An 18,524-nucleotide genomic window follows, 5' to 3' on the forward strand; every position below is an offset into this window, starting at 1 on the left:
AGATGAAGGTCTTTTGGAGTATATTGAGGCTTCCTTTTTTGATTTAGTGTGTGGTTTATATTTGTAAATATTACTTGGTGTGTTCAAAAAGAATTTGGATACTTTGTCCTTGGGTGTAAATTTTGTGTTTCTTTAATAGTTTGAGCTTATTAATAGTATTCACATTTTAAAAGCTGCAACTGTAAGAAATAATACAGAGAGATTCCATTATACACTTTGTCCAGTTTCCCACTGTGGTGACATTTTGCAAAATTATAGTGAAATATCACATTGAGGAATTGACATTGGTATAGTCCACTGGTCTCATTTACAGTCCTTAGAGTTATTTGTATGGTATGTGTGGGTGCTTAGTTCTGTACAGTTTGCCATCTGAGTAGGTTCTGGATCTACTACCATAGTCGAAATGCTGAGCGGTTCCAAAGCCACGGGGATTCTTGTGTTGCTCTTTAATGACCCCACTCGTGTCCCTCCCTCCACTTACCCCTTCCTGATCCCTGACCAGTGGCAGCCACTAGTTTGTCCCCCATTTCTAAAATTCTCTCATTTCAAAGACGTTCTGTATAAATGGAATCATACAGTATGTAACCTTTTGGGATGGACTTCTTTTGCTCAGCAGTAATTCCCTGGAGACTCATTCAAGTTGTTGCAGGTATCGATGGTTTGTTCTTTCTGCTGCTGAGTGGTATTCCATCATATGGTTGGACCACGGTTTAAGCACTCATCTGGACTGATTCCAGTTTTTGACTATGACAAGTTAAGCTGCTGTGAGCATCCATGTGCAGGATTTTGTTTGAACTTAAGTTTTTTTTCTCTCTCTAGGATAAGTGCCCAGGGCCAATGCAGTTTTCACTTTTGGATTTCTGTCGGTTGCTGCAGTAAAGGTTATAGAGGTTGAACAGGACTGTGAGTGCATCTGTGTCTTGTCCTGTTGTCTCTTTTACCTGTATTACATTCCTCTTTGCCTCTAATTTTGTCTTAACTTTTAGTTTGTCAGATGTTAAGATTGTAGCTCAGATTTCTTTTGGTTCACATTTGCCTTGTGTATGTTTTTCAGTCTTTCTGTTTCTACCTGTCTCAGTTTTTAAAGTATGTTTTTTGCAGTAAACAAATTGTTGGGATACTGGGCTTATATAAAATTCAATCTGAAAAATATTTTTATTGATTAGTTTATCCCATATACAATTATTGAAATTATTATGTTAGTGCTAATTTAGATATTCAGTTTTTTTAGTGACATTTGTTAAAAAGGATTATACTTTCCCCATTGAATTGCTTTGCTACATTTATTGAAAGTCAGTAGACCATTGTTCACAGCAGCACTGTTTGCAATAGCCAAGACATGGAAGCAACCTAAATGTCCATCAATAGATGAATGGATAAAGAAGTTGTGGTATATATAGACAATAGAATACTACTCAGCCATAAAAATAATAAAATAATGCCATTTGCAGTAACATGGATGGGCCTAAAGATTATCATATTAAGTGAAGTGAGAGAAAAAAATACCATATGATATCACATATATGTAGAATCTAAAAAAATGACACAAATGAACTTATTTACAAAACAGAAACAGACTTAAAGACATAGAAAATAAATTTATAGTTACCACAGGGGAAGAGGGGGGTGGGGAGGGATAAATTGGGAGTTCAGTATTTGCAGATACTAACTACTATATATAAAATAGATAAACAACAAGGCCCTACTGTACAGCATGGGGAGCTACGTTCAATATCTTGTGATAGCCTGTAATGAAAAAGAATACGAAAAGGAATATATATGTATAATTGAATCACTATGCTGTACACCAGAAACTAACACTACATTGTAAACTGACTATACTTCAATAAGAAAATTTTTTTGAGAAGTAAAAAATATTAGAACTTAAAAAAAAAAAGAAAGTCAGTTGACCATATATATGTTGGTCTATTTCTGGACTCCTCTGTTTTGTTCTGATGAATCACCAGAACCACACTGTTTTGATTAATCTCACTTTATAGTAAGTCTTGAAATCAGTGGTGTTGGTACTCCAATTTTGTTCTTCCTTTTCAAAATTGCTTTGGCTATTCTAGATTTTTTTCATTTCCATATACATTTTATTAAAAAATTTTTTAAGTTAAAATTATATCACTTATATTAAAAAATGTAAGTGATATATGATATTTGGCTTTCTCTGTCTGACTTACTTCACTTAATATGACAATCTCTGGGTCCACCCATGTTGTAGCAAATGGCATTATTTTATTCTTTGTTATGACTGAGTAGTGTTCCATTGTATAAACATACCACATCTTCTTTATCCATTCATCTATCGATGGATACTTAAGTTGCTTCCATGACTTGGCAATTGTGAATATGAACATTGGGGTGGATGTATCTTTTTGAATTAGTGTTTTCATCTTTTCCGGATATCTTCCTTGGAGGGGGATTGCTGGATCATGTGGTAATTCTATTTTTAGTTTTTAAAAGACCCTCTATACTGTTCTCCACAGTGGCTGCACCAATTTACATTCCCACCAGCAGTGGAGGAGGGTTCCCTTTTCTCCACACCCTCTCCAGCATTTATTATTCGTAGACTTTTTGTTGATGGCCATTCTGACTGGTGTAAGATGATACTTCACTGTAGTTTTGATTTGCATTTCTCTAATAGTTAGCGATGTTGAGCATCTTTTCAACCTGTTGGCCATCTGTATGTCGTCTTCTTTCTGTTTAGCTCTTCTGCCTATTTATTGATTGGATTGTTTGTTTTTTTTTACGTTGAGCTGTATGAGTTGTTTGTATATTTTGGAAATTAAGCCCTTGTCAGTCGCATTCTTTGCAAATATTTTCTCCCATTCCATAGATGGTCTTTTCATTTTGCTTGTGGTTTCCTTTGCTGTGCAAAAACTTGTAAGTTTGATTAGGTCCCATTAAAAAATGTTTTTTGCTTTTATTTGTTTTGCCTTGGGAGACTAATGTAAGAAATCATTCCTATGATTTATGTCGGAGAATGTTTTGCCTATATTCTCTTTTAGGAATTTTGTGGTGTCATGTCATATATTTAAGTTGTTAGGCTATTTTGAGTTACTTTTTGTGTATGGTGTAAGGGAGTGTTCTAGCTTCATTGTTTTAAATGCTGCTGTCCAGCTTTCCCAACACCATTTGCTGAAGAGACTGCCTTTTCTCCATTGTATATTCTTGCCTCCTTTGTTGAAGATTAGTTGACTGTAGGTGTGTGGGTTTATTTCTGGACTCTCTAGTCTGTTCCACTGATCCGTCTATATACATTTAAGTGTCATCTTGTCAATTTCTGTTTTTAAAAATCTGCTGGGATTTGTTTGGGATTGTATTGGATAAATAGACCAGTTTAAGGAAAACTAACATCTTAACGATACTGCATTTTCCAATCTATGAATATAGTATATCTCCCCATTTATTTAAGTCTTCTTTGATTTCTCTCAGCAATGTTTTGTAGTTTTCAGTTTGCAGGTCTTGCACATATTTTATTAAATTATCCTGAAATATTTCATGTTTCTGAGTGTTATTGTAAGCAGAATTAAAAATTTTTTTTCCCAGTTTTTCATTCCTAATATAGAAAAGTACGATTATTAACCTTATAAACTGGTTAGCTTGCTAAATTCACTCCTTAATTCTAGTAGCTTTTTCCCTTATCTTCAGCATTTCTGTGTCCATAATTGTGTCACCTGTGAGTAAAGACAATTTTAGTTATTCTTTTTCAGTTTGTATGTATTTTGTTTCTTTTTTTTGCCTGATAGTGCTACCTGGGATGTTCACTGCAGTCTTGAATAGGAGTGGCTCGAGTCTCTTGTTCCAGTCTTGGGAGGAAAGCATTCAGCTTTGTCACCACCAAGTGTCCTGATAGTTGTAGGTTTTTTAGTGGGTGCTCTTTATAAGATTTAGGAAGTTCCCTTCCATTCCTAATTTGTTGAGAGTTTTTATCATGAAAGTGTGTTGTATTTTGATAAATATTCAGACTCAACCATATTAAATGTAAATGATCCAGATACTTCAATTAAAAGGCAGAGAATAACAGGATAACAAAGGAAGACTATATCAATCATGTGCCGTTTAGAAAAGAAACACTTTAAATATAAAGATACAAATAGATTGAAAGTAAAAGGATGTTAAAGGGGATACCAAACATGAACCACAAGAATGACATGCTGTATTAATGTCAGACAAGGCAGAGTTCAAGACACCCTATGTTGCCAGAGAGAATAAGGGACAGTTCAAAGTGATCAAAGAGGCACTTCATCAAGAAGACTCACCAACCCTAAATATAAATACACATACATAATAAAAGGAATTCAAAATGCATGAAGCAAAAACTTACAGAGTCAAAAGAAGAAATAAATAAGACCACAGTTAGAGTTGGAAATTACAACCCTCCCTTCTTATTTGTTGGTGGAACAAGTGGACACCTAATCAGTGAGGGTGTAGAAGACTTGAATAACATTACCAGACAACGGGACTTAATGCCCTGTGCAGCAGCAGCATAATGAAAATGGTTTTCTGGCACACATGCCACTTCCACCAAGATGGACCAAGTCATATGTAAGGCCGGCCATGGTGGGGAGATTCAGCCCACTGCTTGGTTTTGTGCAGCTTGAAGACAGAATAGTTTTTATGTTTTTAAAGACACATTAAGAAGAAGGAGGAAAAGAGGAAGAAAAGGAACATCTAGTGGAGACCCTATGTGGCCTACTAAGCTGAAAACAATGACTGTTAGCTCTTTAAAAGAAAAAATATATTGACCCCCTGTGCCACACATAAAACAAATACCAATAAGTTAAAAAAAAATGAAATCATACAACCCTGCTCTCAGACCACAACAAAAATTAGATCTCAGTAACTAAGATATTTAGAAAATCCTTAAATAATTAGAAAATTAAACATTATACTTCTCAATAATGTATACATCAAAGAAAAAAAATCACAAAGGAAATTAGAAATGTCTTGAATTCAATGAATAATGGAAACATCAAAATCTGTAAAGCAGTGCTTTGCAGGAAGATTTATAGCTATAAATGCTTATATTACAAAAAAGGAAAGGTCTAAAAATCCGCTAAGTTTCTACCTCAAGAAGCTAGAAACAGAGAAAATTATACAATAGGAAAGAAACGAAAAAGACAGGAGGAATCAGTGAAATAGAACATAGGCAGATAATAGAGGAAAAACCCCAAAAAATGGTTCCTCAAAAGACCGATAGCATTAATAAACCTTTAGTTGTGCTTATGAAGGAAACGGGGAGGGGGGACAGACGTCTGTACTGATATGTAGGGATGAAGAGGGGGATGTTACTATAGACCTTACCTGGCAGTGAGAGAATAACAAGGTGGGTGTTCCGAACAACTTCATGCCGATCCTGTAATCAATTTAGATAGAATGGTTAAGTTCCTTCAGCAGTGTGAATTACCAAAACGGAAACAAGTAGAAATCGAAAATACCTGTTAAAGAAATGGAATTCATAATTTGAAACATGACCAAAGAGACCTTTAGAGGCTTGGCTTCACTGGTGAGCCCTGGTGAGCAGACATTTTAGGAAAAAGTGATGCCAGTCCCGAGTGAGTGCAGAGCTGGGGGCGGAGGGGCGTCCCCAGCACCCTTGCCTTTCTTGAGAGCAGCACTCTCGACAGTCAGGGCGGACAGAGGCCTTGCGAGGGGAGAGCATGGGGACCAGTATGGCCATTAGCTACTCCCCCACTGCCTTTTTTTTTTTTTTTAACTTTTAACCCGTATCTTTATATTTCAAGTAAGCTTTTTATACTTAGCATATAGTTAGTTCTTGCTTTTTAAAATCTAGTCTGACCATTTCTGTCTTTAATTGAAGTTATTAATCCAATTGCGTTTACTTCACTTGTTGATGTGGTCGAGTTTACGTCTGGTAGTTTGCTGCTTTTTTCCATTTGTCCCATCTGTTTCTGTTGCTTATTTCCCTTTTTTTTTTCCCCTTGGTCTTCTTTTGGATTAATCCAGTTCTTTTCTAGGATCCTGCTAGAAAACCGTGTCCCATTTGGTTGATGGGATCTTGTAGTCCACCCAGCCACTCACCCCTCTGGCTGAAAACAGGATGCATAGAAACTACCTCTGACTGCCCTGTCTTGCAGGTTCTTGTTTGGAGAAAAAAAAAATGCTTTGGCAGGGTGGGGGTCTCCCTCTGGTTCTTCTCTCTCCCTAGATTGTATGCTATCCAAGTGTTTTGCATCATTCTGTAGGGCATTTAGGAGAGGGGGGGCATCTGATGTGTGTGTGTGGGGGGACAGCCATCTCTTCCTGAAGGCACGTCTAGTAATCATTACTTCTGGTCCCCAAAGTCTGTTACTGCAACCTGCAAGTCTCCATCTACACTCTTCACAAGAGAAACAAGGGAAATATTAGGACCTGGATGGAAGCCGAGTGCCTGTCAATCTGTGGACTCCCTTGCACTGCAAGTCCCTGTGGCTCCCGTTGGAGTCTGCCAGGCCAGCAGAAGGACTGAGCCCAAGAGTGTGCTGGAGGGGCAAGGCAAAGAGTGATACAAATCCCTGTGATGAAGGCGGGGTCAGGGGGGCAGTGGGAAGTGCCCAGAGAACCTGAAGGCAGGTTGGGAGAAGGAGCCTTGTGGGTGGTGGACATTTGAAGCCAGTGCAGGTTTTAAAACCCAGGTGAGGGGGATGTGAAAATACCTGTGTTTTGGAAAAGTGAGTTTGATGCAGTAAAGACAGGAGGTTGTGGAGGGCGTGTCCAGACGGCCAAGAGGCCTGTGTTGGGGGCTCCTGGGTTGCTGGGCTTCACACACGGACAATCTGGGGGCTTCCCATGTGCATGGAGTCTTACTCTTCTGAATAAAAATATTAGATCAGTTAAATCCCATCTACGATTAATCATGGTTTTGCAAGCAGTGATTCATAGAACAGTGAAAAGATTCATAATCTCAAAATTCAGGTTTACATTGTTAAAGATACAGGCTTTGTATTTTTCATTCTGCACTGCAGCAACCTAGGCCCCCAGACTGACGTGGACTTACTGAATGGGGCAGACTTTGTGCGGTCCAGGCAAAGACAGCAAGGCCTGCAGGGGTGGTGGGACGTGGAGGAAGGGCCGGTCAGTCGTGATTTCTCAGGTAGCTGTGGCAAGGCCTCGTGCCCAGTGTGTGTGTGTGTGTGTGTGTGGCCTCAGGTGTAGCCCTGGCTCTCGCAGCAAGGTGGAGTGTGAAAGGAGATGCCAGGTAGGTGGGGGCGGCAGAGGTGCGGAGGGTCGGGCAGAGGGAGCTGCTCTGAGTTTGGCTTGTTGAGGCTGTGTCTGGGAGCTGTGCCAGGATCTTCATGAGACGGCCCCGCAGGGGCAGCCAAGAGAGCAGGCAGAGAAGAGGTGGGAGAACAGGAGTCAGGAGGTGCCATCCTCACGCGGGGCCACATTGGCCAGCCCTGGGGGATCTGGACCCAGAATGGATAGGAGCCTGGGTGGAGCCGAGGCCATGGCCTTTGTTGGGGTTTCCCTGTGAAGGGCACCGCTGGGCAGGGTGAGCAGCAGAGGGACAACGGGGATAATCTCGACGCCTCTGAGCTGTACGGGGCAGGCCCCGGTTGCCTGGCCCCAGCTGCAGGATGCTGAAGGCAGGAGCACATGGTCCCCTGGCGAGTGCGGCCCTGGAGGGCAACCTGCAGGTCACAGGCGTGCTTCCGGGGACCCTGTGTTGTCGCTAGAGTTGGCTGCTCAGGAGGGGCAGCCTCTCCCCAACCAGAAAGATTTTTAAAGCTGTCAAAACATAAAATGCAAAAAATTAAAAATATGTATGAGACAGAGACATCTGGGGACAGATGTCCAGTGTTCACTCAGGAGGGGACTGGACACTGGGGAAGTGGTTTATAAGTCATTAAATTTTCTGGGGTGGAGGGGCATCCTCAGTCTGCCAGGCAGGAGGTGGGATGTGTTGGCCTAAGGGAGCCAAGGTGAGTGAGAGCACTGGGGGCCTGTCGGTCTCAGGCTGGGGCGGCGGTGGGAGTCCCAGGGGAAGTGAGAGGAGGCAGCAGGTTCTGAGATGCAGGCGCGGGATGTCCCTGCTGACTTCGGAGCCCGAGCACAGACATATGGGGGAGCAGCCTCTCTGGCCCAGGCCCAGGCCCTGGGTGGGCTGCAAGACTCTGGGGCGGGTTGTGCGGCAGATTCACACAGGGAGCGGACGTGACCCTCTTGTCTGCTTGCAGCTCTGTGGCTGTCACCATGTTCTGGAAGTTTGACTTGAACACCACGTCCCACGTTGACAAGCTGCTGGATAAGGAAGACGTGACGCTGCAGGAGTTGTTGGATGGGGATGACGTCCTGCAGGAGTGCAAGGCCCAGAACCGGAAGCTGCTGGACTTCCTGTGCCGGCAGCAGTGCATGGAGGAGCTGGTGAACCTTGTCACGCAGGACCCGGCCCTGGACATGGAAGAGAAGGTCCGCTTCAAGTATGTACTGAGGCGCTGAGCGGCCGGAGCTGGGCAGTGCTCCCGGGAGGCGGTGGGCAGTGTTTGAGGATGGCCAGAGCCAGGCTTTCTGACAGAGGAGCCAACCTTAAATGATTCCCCCACCTGAGAAGTGAGAAGGCTCTCCGGTGGGGTTTGTTTTTTGTGCTCTCCTGGGTATAGTGTCTCGTTCTGGTTAACACAGTGAGTAGCGCTGTGCGGTGGAGGGTTGGGGTGAGTATGTGCTGGAAGGAGACTGGTCCCCTGACGGAGAGGCAGACGGGCTGCGTCGGCCTGGCTAGGTGGGGCGGCACCACCAGCAGGAGGCAGGCCCAGCCTGCTGAAGCGGCCAGGGCCCAGGACAGGTGGCATCTGACCGCTCGATGCTTCACTCTGGGTGGGGTCTTGGGCCCACAGGAAGTATGCTGTGTCATAGGTGGTACTGACCGTTCACAAAGTTTTTCCTAAAATGTTCCATTTGACAGTTGGCTTGGATGTTAGGAGATAATAGGAGGGATGGAGTGGGGGCTTGAGGGTGAGGACAGAAGAGTGTGAGCAGACAGGGGCCTTGGGTGACACGGAGGACCAAGCAGACCCAGCCTCCGGCTCTGAGGGTGCCACTCTGGGCCAAGCAGGTTCTGGAAAGCGGCGGGGCTGAGGGCTAGTGACTCAGGGAATTGGGGTGGACAGGCTGCTCTCATCTGCTCACGTGTCCCACAGGGGGTCAGTGTGTAGGGCAAAGCATAGGGTTGGCAGACTGTGTCCTGAGGTCACATCCTATTTTGGTGTATCTCGCAAGCTGAGAATGGTTTTACATTTTTAAATGGTTGAAAAAAATCAAAAGAATGATTTTTTGTTAAACATGAAAATGACAGAATTCACAGTTTGTTGTCCACCAGGAAAGTCACGTTGGACACACTCACACTGACCCATTGGTGATGACAACATGGACCTTCTAAAATACTCTCTGGCTCTTTGCCAGAAGTCTTTGCCGACTTAGGAGGAAAATAAAGCAGGATAGGGCCACAGTGGGTCAGGACTGCAGTCAGGGTGGCCTGCTGCCTGCTGGGGAGGAGAGCCCGGGAAGAGGCGGGCCAGGCTTTGGGAGGAGCCGGCTTGGGGCCGTGGTGACCCTCTGTGACGGGTCAGAGGCTGTCGTCCGTGGGGTGCCCTGCCAGCCTCTCTTGTCTCAGCATCACCTTTAATGGCCCCTGTTCCTTTCGGTCTCTCACCCTCAGGTGTGTCCTGCCTGGTGACCAGTTCAAGGGTCTCCCTGTCTAGACTAGGGTCTGGTGGCTGCTCTTGGGGAGGGGAGCTGGGGCTGCATGTTGTGGTTGTGGGCAGAGGGAGCGTCGCGCAGTCTGGCAGCAAGGAGGGTTTGACAGCCCGGGTGTGGGCGATGCTGGCAGTCAGTTGGTGCAAACCAAGCACGCGTGGCGGTGAGGAGACCGTTGCTGGAGAGGGGCGCACGTAAGCAGGCAGACGCAGCAGTGCCCGCGTGTTCACGCAAGGGCAGCGCTCGTGTGGGTTGGTCTAAACGCTGTGGCAGGATTCTACGGAGAGAGCGGGAATGAGCAGCAGGGTGCAGGGGCAGCTGGCGTGAGGGAGACCTCATCATCCCCCTGGGGACGCCAGTCTGCGGTGTCTGATACTGCTGAGTGAGGAAGCACGTGTGTGTTTTACCCAGAAACGTGGTGGTCAGTGGGAGAGAAAGCTGCTGAGGGACTGGTGGCTGTCTCTGGACTGTGACTTGGGAGTGAAAAGGGGCCTCTTCCTCACCAGCCCTGTACATATCACCTGTGCAACGAAAGTAAGAATTAAAATATTTTAATTTAGAAATCAATTTACTTTTATTGAAAATTAATTTACTTTTAAGTAAAATTAAATCAGGCATTCCTTTTTGAGAAAAGGAATAATCGGCTGGGTGGAGGGAGGAGGCGGTAGCTGAGGAAGAAGTGGGGTCATGGTGACTTTCAGAGATGCAGAGACCAGGAGCGGCCGACCCAGAGGTCAGGTTGTCTCGGCTTCGAGCGGGGGCAGGGGTCTGTGTCAAGCTCTCATCTCTGACGGTGGGGTGTGCCGGCCCCCTCTGCCCTGTGCAGGAGCAGCTGTGCTTCAGGGACCAGTGCCTGGGCTCCTCCAGCGGCCCTCATGCCTCTGAGGGGAAGCTTTTGCTCGCGGACCTGGTGAGCACCTCAGCTGGTGTGGCTTCACCCTTGGGGCTGCCGGCCATTATGGAGGGACTTCCCCAAAGTGGGGAAAGCGCCCGCGCCATGCAGGTCAGAGGGAAGCTGCCCTGAGTCATTTGAGCTCGAGCAGCACACACGGTTCCTGCTAAAGCCGAGGCTACTCCCTGCAGGGGAGGACTCTGTGGAGAGTCCTAGACTGGGAGCTGGCCACCTGGTCCAGCCCGAGAACCCTAATGATGCTTCTGGCCTTTTTCTTGTGGTTCCTGTACAGTTTGCCTGCTGAGTTCACGACCATTTGAGAAATAAGACAAAAGAGCCAGCAGCTGATGCCAAGATCCCACTTGTGTTAACGTATGCAGCGCTGTGGGGGGTGTTGGTTATAGCCCTGTGTGGAGGGCTTCCTCCTCCCAAGTCCCAGAGGTAGAGCTGATCACCTAGTGGGAGCAGTGCTGGGTCAGGGCAGGCCCCCAGGAGGGCCCCACCAGAAAACCCTGCCTGCCCTACTAAGGGGCCGAGCAGAAAGAGGATTGCTAAGCCCAGCTGCCAGATGAGCCCCTGGGGAGCAGTGGTGTCAGGAAGGGAAGGGGCTCTCCACCGTTACAGTTCCTGGACCCTCCATCCTCGCCTCGCCCTGACAGTTCCCGTGTCCACCGGGATTTCTTCTTCCTCGTCTTTGTTTCCTTTCCCTGGTGAGTAGAAGTCCCGAGCAGCTTCCTGAGAAGGGGTGTGTGGGCGGCAGTTGTGGGGCTCGGGCCTGTCTGAGTGCATGTCCCCTTCCTGCTTGTTCTCATCTCCCTCTGGCTTTCAGTCCCGACCGGACACAGTTCTCCGGTGATTTTGAAGACTCCATAGATGTCTTCCAGCTCCTGGTTCCAGCCCCGTGGCTGACCAGTCTCACGTAGCTTTCCTCGGGCATTTAGGGCCTTGTCTTGCCCTGTTGTTCTGGGACCTCCTGGCAGTGTGACATGTTCCCTGGGTCAGGACAGGGGCCGCTCAGGGGCACCCACAACCCAGGAGAGGTTTTGGTCAGAGAGTTTGGGAGAAAGTAGTATAAATGAGCGCAAAACTGAGCAAACGGAACGGAGGGGGGGCTGGAAGTCTTCCTGCACCAGCGCCTCCACCTGCCTCGTGCCCGTGGTCTCAGCCAGGCCCCTCGGGAGCTGTGTGTCCGGTTCTCCTCGCCCCGCCCGAGGCAAGAGACTTGCCACCACCACTCCCTGCCTTCCAAGTTCATCTCCGCCTCGAACAGTGCAGAGAAGGAGACAGACAGACCCGCGTGTTCCGTCAGCCACAAGGAACCGAACGTCTGCCCCCTGTGCGCACTGTGCACCCTGTCAAAGCACTTCCTGTTGGTGAGATGCCGAGGCAGGTCTCAGTCCCTCCAGCTGGGTGCAGCCTTCGCTAGGTAACAGCAGTGCCTGGTGGCTCAGCGGGCCACACGCGGGCACATGTGAGTGCGCGTGCCTGCGTGTGTGCGTGTGCGCACACGTGCTCAGGAGACAGGATGGGGCCTTTCTGTGTGCTCTGGAAAAGCTTCCCATGCTTTTCTCTGGAGCTTGCCTCTCCCTGTTGTCCTGTTGTTTGGAGCCTGGTGGACATCTCCCCGCCCATGTTGTGGGGGCCCTATTTGGCCTTCCATGTGCACTCTGAGAAGGCTCTCCGGCCTCCGCCCCTGGCGGCTGTGCCCTCTCTGCCCTGCCGGTCACCGCGGTGCATGTCCGTGGTGCAGAGCTGCCCCGTCCAATCCTTGTAACAATCCTGTGAGGTGGGCGCTGGCCACACCTCTGTCTGGGCCTCTTTGTGAAGTTGGCAGGTCCCTCACACCTGGCTGCCCACTCGGCACTGTTTCTCTGAGCTCCAGGAGGCACTTTCTTCTCTGGGCTGATGAGGAACACCTGTTTCCTCCCCGCCACATGCGGTCGACTGCCCCGCTCCACCAGCTGTTTCCTCTAGAGTCTCGCAAATCCAGGCCGCCCAGCTGGTCCGCAGTGACCACCATCATTTGTGCTCGTGCTGGGGTCCGTGTTGGTGGCTCGTTGAGGCGACCTTCATCTAGGGCTCACTGTGCCGGGCGCTGGGGGTGCACTCGAACCTCCACGTTCAGATGCGGACTCCCAGACACACAGAGGGCAGGTCATGTGCCCAAGGCTGCACAGCATGTCCCTGTCGTGCTGGTCTGCCCTGCAGGACACTCTCCCAGGTTCCTGCCTGCTCGGCGCTGGATGCCCTCGCCTGTGCCCCCAGATGTGCTGCATGTGGCAGCAGGCATTGTCACTGCTCCGCTGTGGGGCTCTGTCAGGGGCCATACAGGGAGCACAGTGGTACAGGGTTACATGTAATGGGATGAGGGTTACTTAGTATCTGGTCATTTTTTTCAAATGAATCATAAATGATTTACATATATTGGTGTTTCTTTTTTTTCTTTTTTTGGTGGGGGAGGTAATTAGATTTACTTATTTATTTATTCTTAGAGGAAGTACTGGGGATTGAACCCAGGACCTCATGCATACTAGGCATGCGCTCTACCACTTGAGCTACACCCTCCCCCCCATATTGGTGTTTCTTAGCAATAACTTGCCTGCAAAACACCTCAGAACTGGGGCTGCTTTGTAAGCTGCTGCTGTGACATCTCATCAGTCTGGGAACAAGCTGGGTCTGTGCTTGGTGCTGTTAGTGCAGGAGGGGCATGGAGGAGGGAGGACAGAGGACCAGAGATAGGAGACCCTGGAAGATGAGGAAAGGTCCTGTAGAGGGTGGAGATAGGGCCAGTACCTATAGGATGTCAGACAGAGGCCAGGATGTGAGGGGCCTGGAACAGGTACGACGTGAAAGCTGTCGAGCTCCAGTTAGTCAGAAATGCCGTTTTGTCACAGGATAAGCATTTTCAGTCTGCTCCAAGAATATCTATGTTCTTGCCCGTGGACCTGCTTCCTAAGAGGCAGATTATTTAAGTAGCTTCCTGACAGTTGGAGAAGTCTAATTTCACCTCCAGTTGCTTGCCCTGTGCCCCTCTAGGTACCCAAACATGGCCTGCGAGCTGCTGACGTGCGACGTGCCACAGATCAATGACCGGCTGGGAGGGGACGAGGCTTTGCTGAACCTTCTTTACAGCTTCTTGGACCGCGAGCCGCCCCTCAATCCTCTGCTCGCCAGTTTTTTCAGCAAGACCATTGGCAATCTAATTGCAAGAAAAACTGAACAGGTGATCGTCTGCCAAGTCCACGTGGTTTGGGAGGGCTGGCGTGGATGGTGCTGACACATCTTGGTGACAGCCGTTGCTCTGTGACCCATGTCGTTAGGTTGTGGGGCGCAGAGATCTGCCTCTTCTGTGGGACACACATGGAGCAGGCTGGGCTACTGCTCTGTGAATTAGAATTTGGTTAAGAAAGTGGCTTCCCAAGAGACAGCTCTGCTGACTGGCTGTGGAGTAAGCAGCACTCCTGCCATCCCCGGGAGCTGCGCAGGGCCCCAGACCAGGGCAGCTTGTGCGGCTGCTGACCCGTCACAGGCACGCATCGTGCCAGGACCTCGAATGCCTCTGCTGCATCTGTGTGGGTGGCCGGTGTCTGTGTGTCTAGGGCACTTACTGTTTCAAAGCAAGTAAAAGGAAACTTGTAGCAAGAGGTCTCTGTAAAGTAGTGGGTGGATCCAGCTGGAGCACGGTCTTCCTGGAGGCCTCACATCACCCTGAGCACTGTGTTGAGAAGGCCGTCCTTCCTCGGTTCCTTTGCAGTGTCCCTCATGCCGCAGATGAGCAGTTTGACCTGCGTGTGTCCGTTTCTGTTCTGTTGTCCTGCTTGTGCTCACCAGCATGGCTTAACCGCTGTAGCTTTATGAGTTTTGATATTTGATAGAGTTAGGCTTCTCACTTTGTTTTTCTTTAAGATTGTTTCTTACTGTTCTTTGCCTTTGGCATTATTTTAGAACGAGTGTGTCTCCTCTGCCCCCCAAAAAGCCTGTGGAAAGTCTGATTAGGCTTGCATTGTCTATAGACTGGGGTTGACAGATTGTGGTCCACAGGCCAAAGCTGTCCTGCCGCTTGTTTTTGTAAATGAAATTTTACTGAAAGTCAGTTGCTCCCATTTATTTGCACATTGTCTGTGGCTGGTTTTGTGCTATAGCAGAAGCTGAGTAGTTAGGGCTTCTTTAATTTCTCTCAGTAATGTAGTTCTCTGGGTAGTGGTCTTACATGATTTTCATCATATTTATTCTTAAGTAGTTGATGTGTTCCTGTTACTCTAAACAGTATCTTTTTATTGAAAAATTTTAGTGAAATAATTATAGGTTCACATGTAGTTGTATGAAATAACACAAGAATATCTTTTGTACACCCTGCCCAGTTTCCTTCAACAGTGACATTTCATAAAACACTAGTAAAATATCACAACCGTGGTACTGACGTTGGTACAACCCACAGATCTTACTGAGATTTTTCCAGTTTCTCTTGTTGTCATTTGCGTGTGTGTGTATGAAGTTCAGTACAGTTTATTGTGTGTGTGGGTTGGTGTCTCCACCTTCACGGGTAAGATGCTGGACAGCTCCAAAGCCACAAGGGTTCCTTGTGTTGCCCTTCTATAACTACTCCCACCTTCTCCCCGCCTCTGTCCCTTCACGCATCCCTAACCCCTGGCAACCACTAATCTGTTTCCATTTCTAAAATTTTGTTATTTCAAAGTGCTAGTTAAATTAAATCTTGTAATATGTAGCCTTTGAGGATTAGCTTTTTTTTCTAGCATAATTTCCTGAAGATTCATCCAAGTTGTTCTGTGTATCAGTAGTATGTTTCCTTTTATTGCAGAGTAGTGTTCAACGAGGTGAATGGACCACAGTTTGTTAAACCATTCACATATCAGAAGGACAGCTGGGCTGATTCCAGTTTTTGGCAATTATCAAGAAAGCTTCTGTTCTAATAATTTATATTCCTTTAAAAATTTATGTATGTACACAAGATCATGTCATCTGTGATTAATGACAGTTCTGTTTTATCTTTTGCAAACCTTATCATCTCTTTTTCTTGCTTTACCGCATTGACTGGGACTTGCAGTACAGTGTTGAACTGAAGTGGTGGTGGTGGGCATCTGTGTTTTATTTACTACCTCTGAGGAAAGACTTCCAGTGTTTTACAATGAAGTATGGTGTTTGTTGTCGAGTTTTTATAGATTTTTTTAAATCAAAGAGTAAGAAAATTTTCTTTATTCCTAGTTGTTTTAGTTTACGACAGGAGTGATTGTTGAAATGTGTCAGATGTTTTTACCGTATCTATTGAGTTCATCATAAGGTTTGCCTTCTCCATTCTGTTAATAGGTAAATTCCACTGATTGGTTTTCTTATGTTAAATCAACCTCGACTTCCTGTAATACAGCCAACTTGGTTCTGATGTATTATGCATTCTTTCATATTGCTTTTTTTTTTTTTAAGAATTTTTCTATCTGTGGTCATCAGTGAGATTGGCTTATAATTTCCCTTTCTTATAATGCCCTTGTTAGGCTTTTGGAATCAAAGTTTTATGTCCTTATACCATGACATGGGGCTTACTCTCTCACCTTACATGCCCTGGAAGAGTCTGGTATATAAGACTGGGGTGATCTTCCTTTGAACGTTTGGTACCCGTCTTCAGTAAGGCCGTTCATTAGAACCTGGAGCTTTCTGTATGGGGAGGCTTTTAATTATAAATTTTGTTTCTTTTGATACTTCAGAATTCTTTTCTTCTTGTCAGTTTACGTAAGTGTGTTTTTCAAGGGAATTTTTCATGTTTCTAAGTGTACATAAGCTGGCGTACACTTGTTCCTGGTGACCTCCGGCTGGGGTCATGCATCTGTAGGTGTGCAGGGTGTCCGAGGGCCTGCTCTGCTGTGCTTTCAGTCGTCCTCTCCAGGCGCCCCGTTGCTCCTTCCGCACGTCTCTCTCCTCCAGCTTCCTCTTCTTCCCCAGCACTTCTCAGCATGAGGGTGGCCGAGATTCCTTAGCTGGGTGGCCCTTCTCAGGGCCGTTGTCCCTGGTGCAGCCTGAGTGTGCCTCAGCACAGCGGCCTGGACACACAGGCACTTCCTCTCTGGGCCAAGCTGAGCTGACCTTGCAGACAAGTGGCCAAGGGGGCCGCTGCCCCAGCTCCTCCGCTCCACCTGCGCCCAGCCCACCGCACCCCCGTGGCTTTGTGCTCAGTCATCCACGTCTTGTTGGCCCTGGTCACCAGCTGGCCATCCACCTGACCACCTCTGCCTCTTCTTTTCCAGAACCTCAGTCCTTTCCCTTCAGCTGCCTGTCAGCTCTCTGGGTTTGTGTCCCGTGTCCGATGGCTGCCACCCCCGGCTCGGCTCTGTCTGCGCTGGTGGCTTCTGCTGGAAGCACTTGAGCTGCTGCATGTGGAGTGGTCGCTGCGCACAGCGGCTTGCGCTCTGACCCTGCTCTTGCGTGCCTGCGCCTGGCCTCCTGCCGACTCCTCTAGCCGGGGGTCCTCTCATGCCCTGCGCCCCCGGCCCCCGGGACTCACCTGTGTCCGGGCCTCTGCCTGTCCTTGCAGGGCTTTCTTACAACGTTTTCTAGGTCTTCCCATTATTTCTCTCAGTACTGTTGAAAATAAATCTTTCCCATGGCAGTCCTTGGGGGTAGTAGCCTCTCCTGGTGGTCAGGGTCTCCCCACTCATTTCTCAGGGGGCGTCTGATTTCAGGTGATTGTGTTCTTGAAGAAGAAGGACAAGTTCATCAGCCTGGTGTTGAAGCATATCGGCACCTCCGCCCTCATGGACCTGCTGCTGCGTCTGGTCAGCTGCGTGGAGCCTGCCGGGCTCCGACAGGAGGTCCTGCACGTGAGTGTGTGGCCCTCCCGTGTGTGTGCCGTGCAGGTTCTCTGAGAGTGGGGGTCGGTGCCTGGCACAAGGAGGCCGGAGCCGGGTGAGGGTCCCTCTGGGCAGGTCACTGGGGCTTCTTGTCAAGGTTTGTATCCGAGGTCTGGCGTCCGCACCTTGCCTCTTGTCCTGCCCGGTCCACTCATGAGCCAAGAGCAGCAACGGCTTCCTCGCTTCCACCCTGCGGTGCGCGCCTGGGAGGGAACACTAGCCCATGAGGGTTACACTCAGAGAAGCTGCAGAGGCCAGAGTTGGCCTGTTGTTTGTCCTGGAGCGTGTGCCTGTCTGTCCTGACAGTAGTCGCCTCCTGAGGGCTTTCCCCGAGAGAGAGAGGATTCTCAGCCCAGAGGAGCCCAGGAAGTCAGTGTTGGACAACCTCTTCACGTTGTTTGGCAGGTTTTGTTTGTAATGCGATGTAAGATAGGTAAACTGTTGGGCCTTCTTGCCAGTTTTCTGGCTCCTGGAATCAGGTGACAGTTGTCATCGAGGTGGCAGGTGTCACTCTTAGGTTCGTAGCTCACTTCTCTGTGGACCAGCCTCTGCTATAATTAACCCTCGTAGCAGATGTGCTGCAAAGCAGCATGGACGTCAGCGTTGTTGGAGTCGGTGGGAAGCCTACGCTGACCCACGCCGAGCAGGTTGGGGCAGACCAGCCCATTCTCAGGCGAGGAAGTGTGTCTGTGCGGCCCAGGTCAGCCCCTGGACAGCATGGAGCCCTGCAGCCTTCACGGTGCTCCTCCTGGTCTGGGAAGGGCCCGGAGGCCGCAGGGGTGCGGCTGGGCCTCTGTGTCGCGCTGGGTTGTGCGCTGAGAGAGCCCCATCAGCGCGCGGGAGGCTCCGGGCTCCCCTCGTGCTGTCTTGGGAGAGGTCCTGAAAACAGCTGGTGCATGCATGTGTAAGAGTCTGAACCGTCAGGACACGTGGACAGTGACTCCCTCCTTTGTAATCTTTGAGTCACTCTAGAATTCAGTCACTGCTGGTTCTTCCCGGATCTGGGTGGACGCACAGGCTGGAGCAGGAGTCTCTGTCCCCAGAACTTGGTGGTGGATTTCTGCTGCATTGAA

The 18,524-nt window shown here is 48.1% G+C and overlaps 1 protein-coding gene and 1 non-coding gene across 15 annotated transcripts in view; one reads left to right on the plus strand and one right to left on the minus strand.

The window, feature by feature from the left end:
- PPP6R2 (protein phosphatase 6 regulatory subunit 2) overlaps positions 1–18,524 on the plus strand; it is a 68,277-nt gene that overhangs the window by 29,959 nt on the left and 19,794 nt on the right. For 4 of the 14 annotated variants that reach the window (XM_074375852.1, XM_074375851.1, XM_074375853.1 and 1 more), the window contains 3 exons: positions 8,187–8,429; positions 13,631–13,817; positions 17,284–17,421. In XM_074375852.1, the coding sequence (XP_074231953.1) occupies positions 8,203–8,429; positions 13,631–13,817; positions 17,284–17,421 (552 nt within the window). In that variant the 5' untranslated portion in view covers positions 8,187–8,202. Of the gene's footprint in view, positions 1–8,186; positions 8,430–10,547; positions 11,305–11,763; positions 11,981–13,607; positions 13,818–17,283; positions 17,422–18,524 lie in introns of those variants that run through there. The other 10 variants (XM_045518339.2, XM_045518340.2, XM_045518346.2 and 7 more) reach the window with 8 other exon arrangements.
- Positions 13,087–13,160, minus strand: TRNAT-AGU (transfer RNA threonine (anticodon AGU)). The gene has a single exon. It is a non-coding gene; the product is annotated as a tRNA-Thr (tRNA).

This window comes from Camelus bactrianus, chromosome 12 (genome assembly GCF_048773025.1).
Source record: "Camelus bactrianus isolate YW-2024 breed Bactrian camel chromosome 12, ASM4877302v1, whole genome shotgun sequence".
In the NCBI taxonomy this organism is placed as follows: domain Eukaryota; kingdom Metazoa; phylum Chordata; class Mammalia; order Artiodactyla; family Camelidae; genus Camelus; species Camelus bactrianus.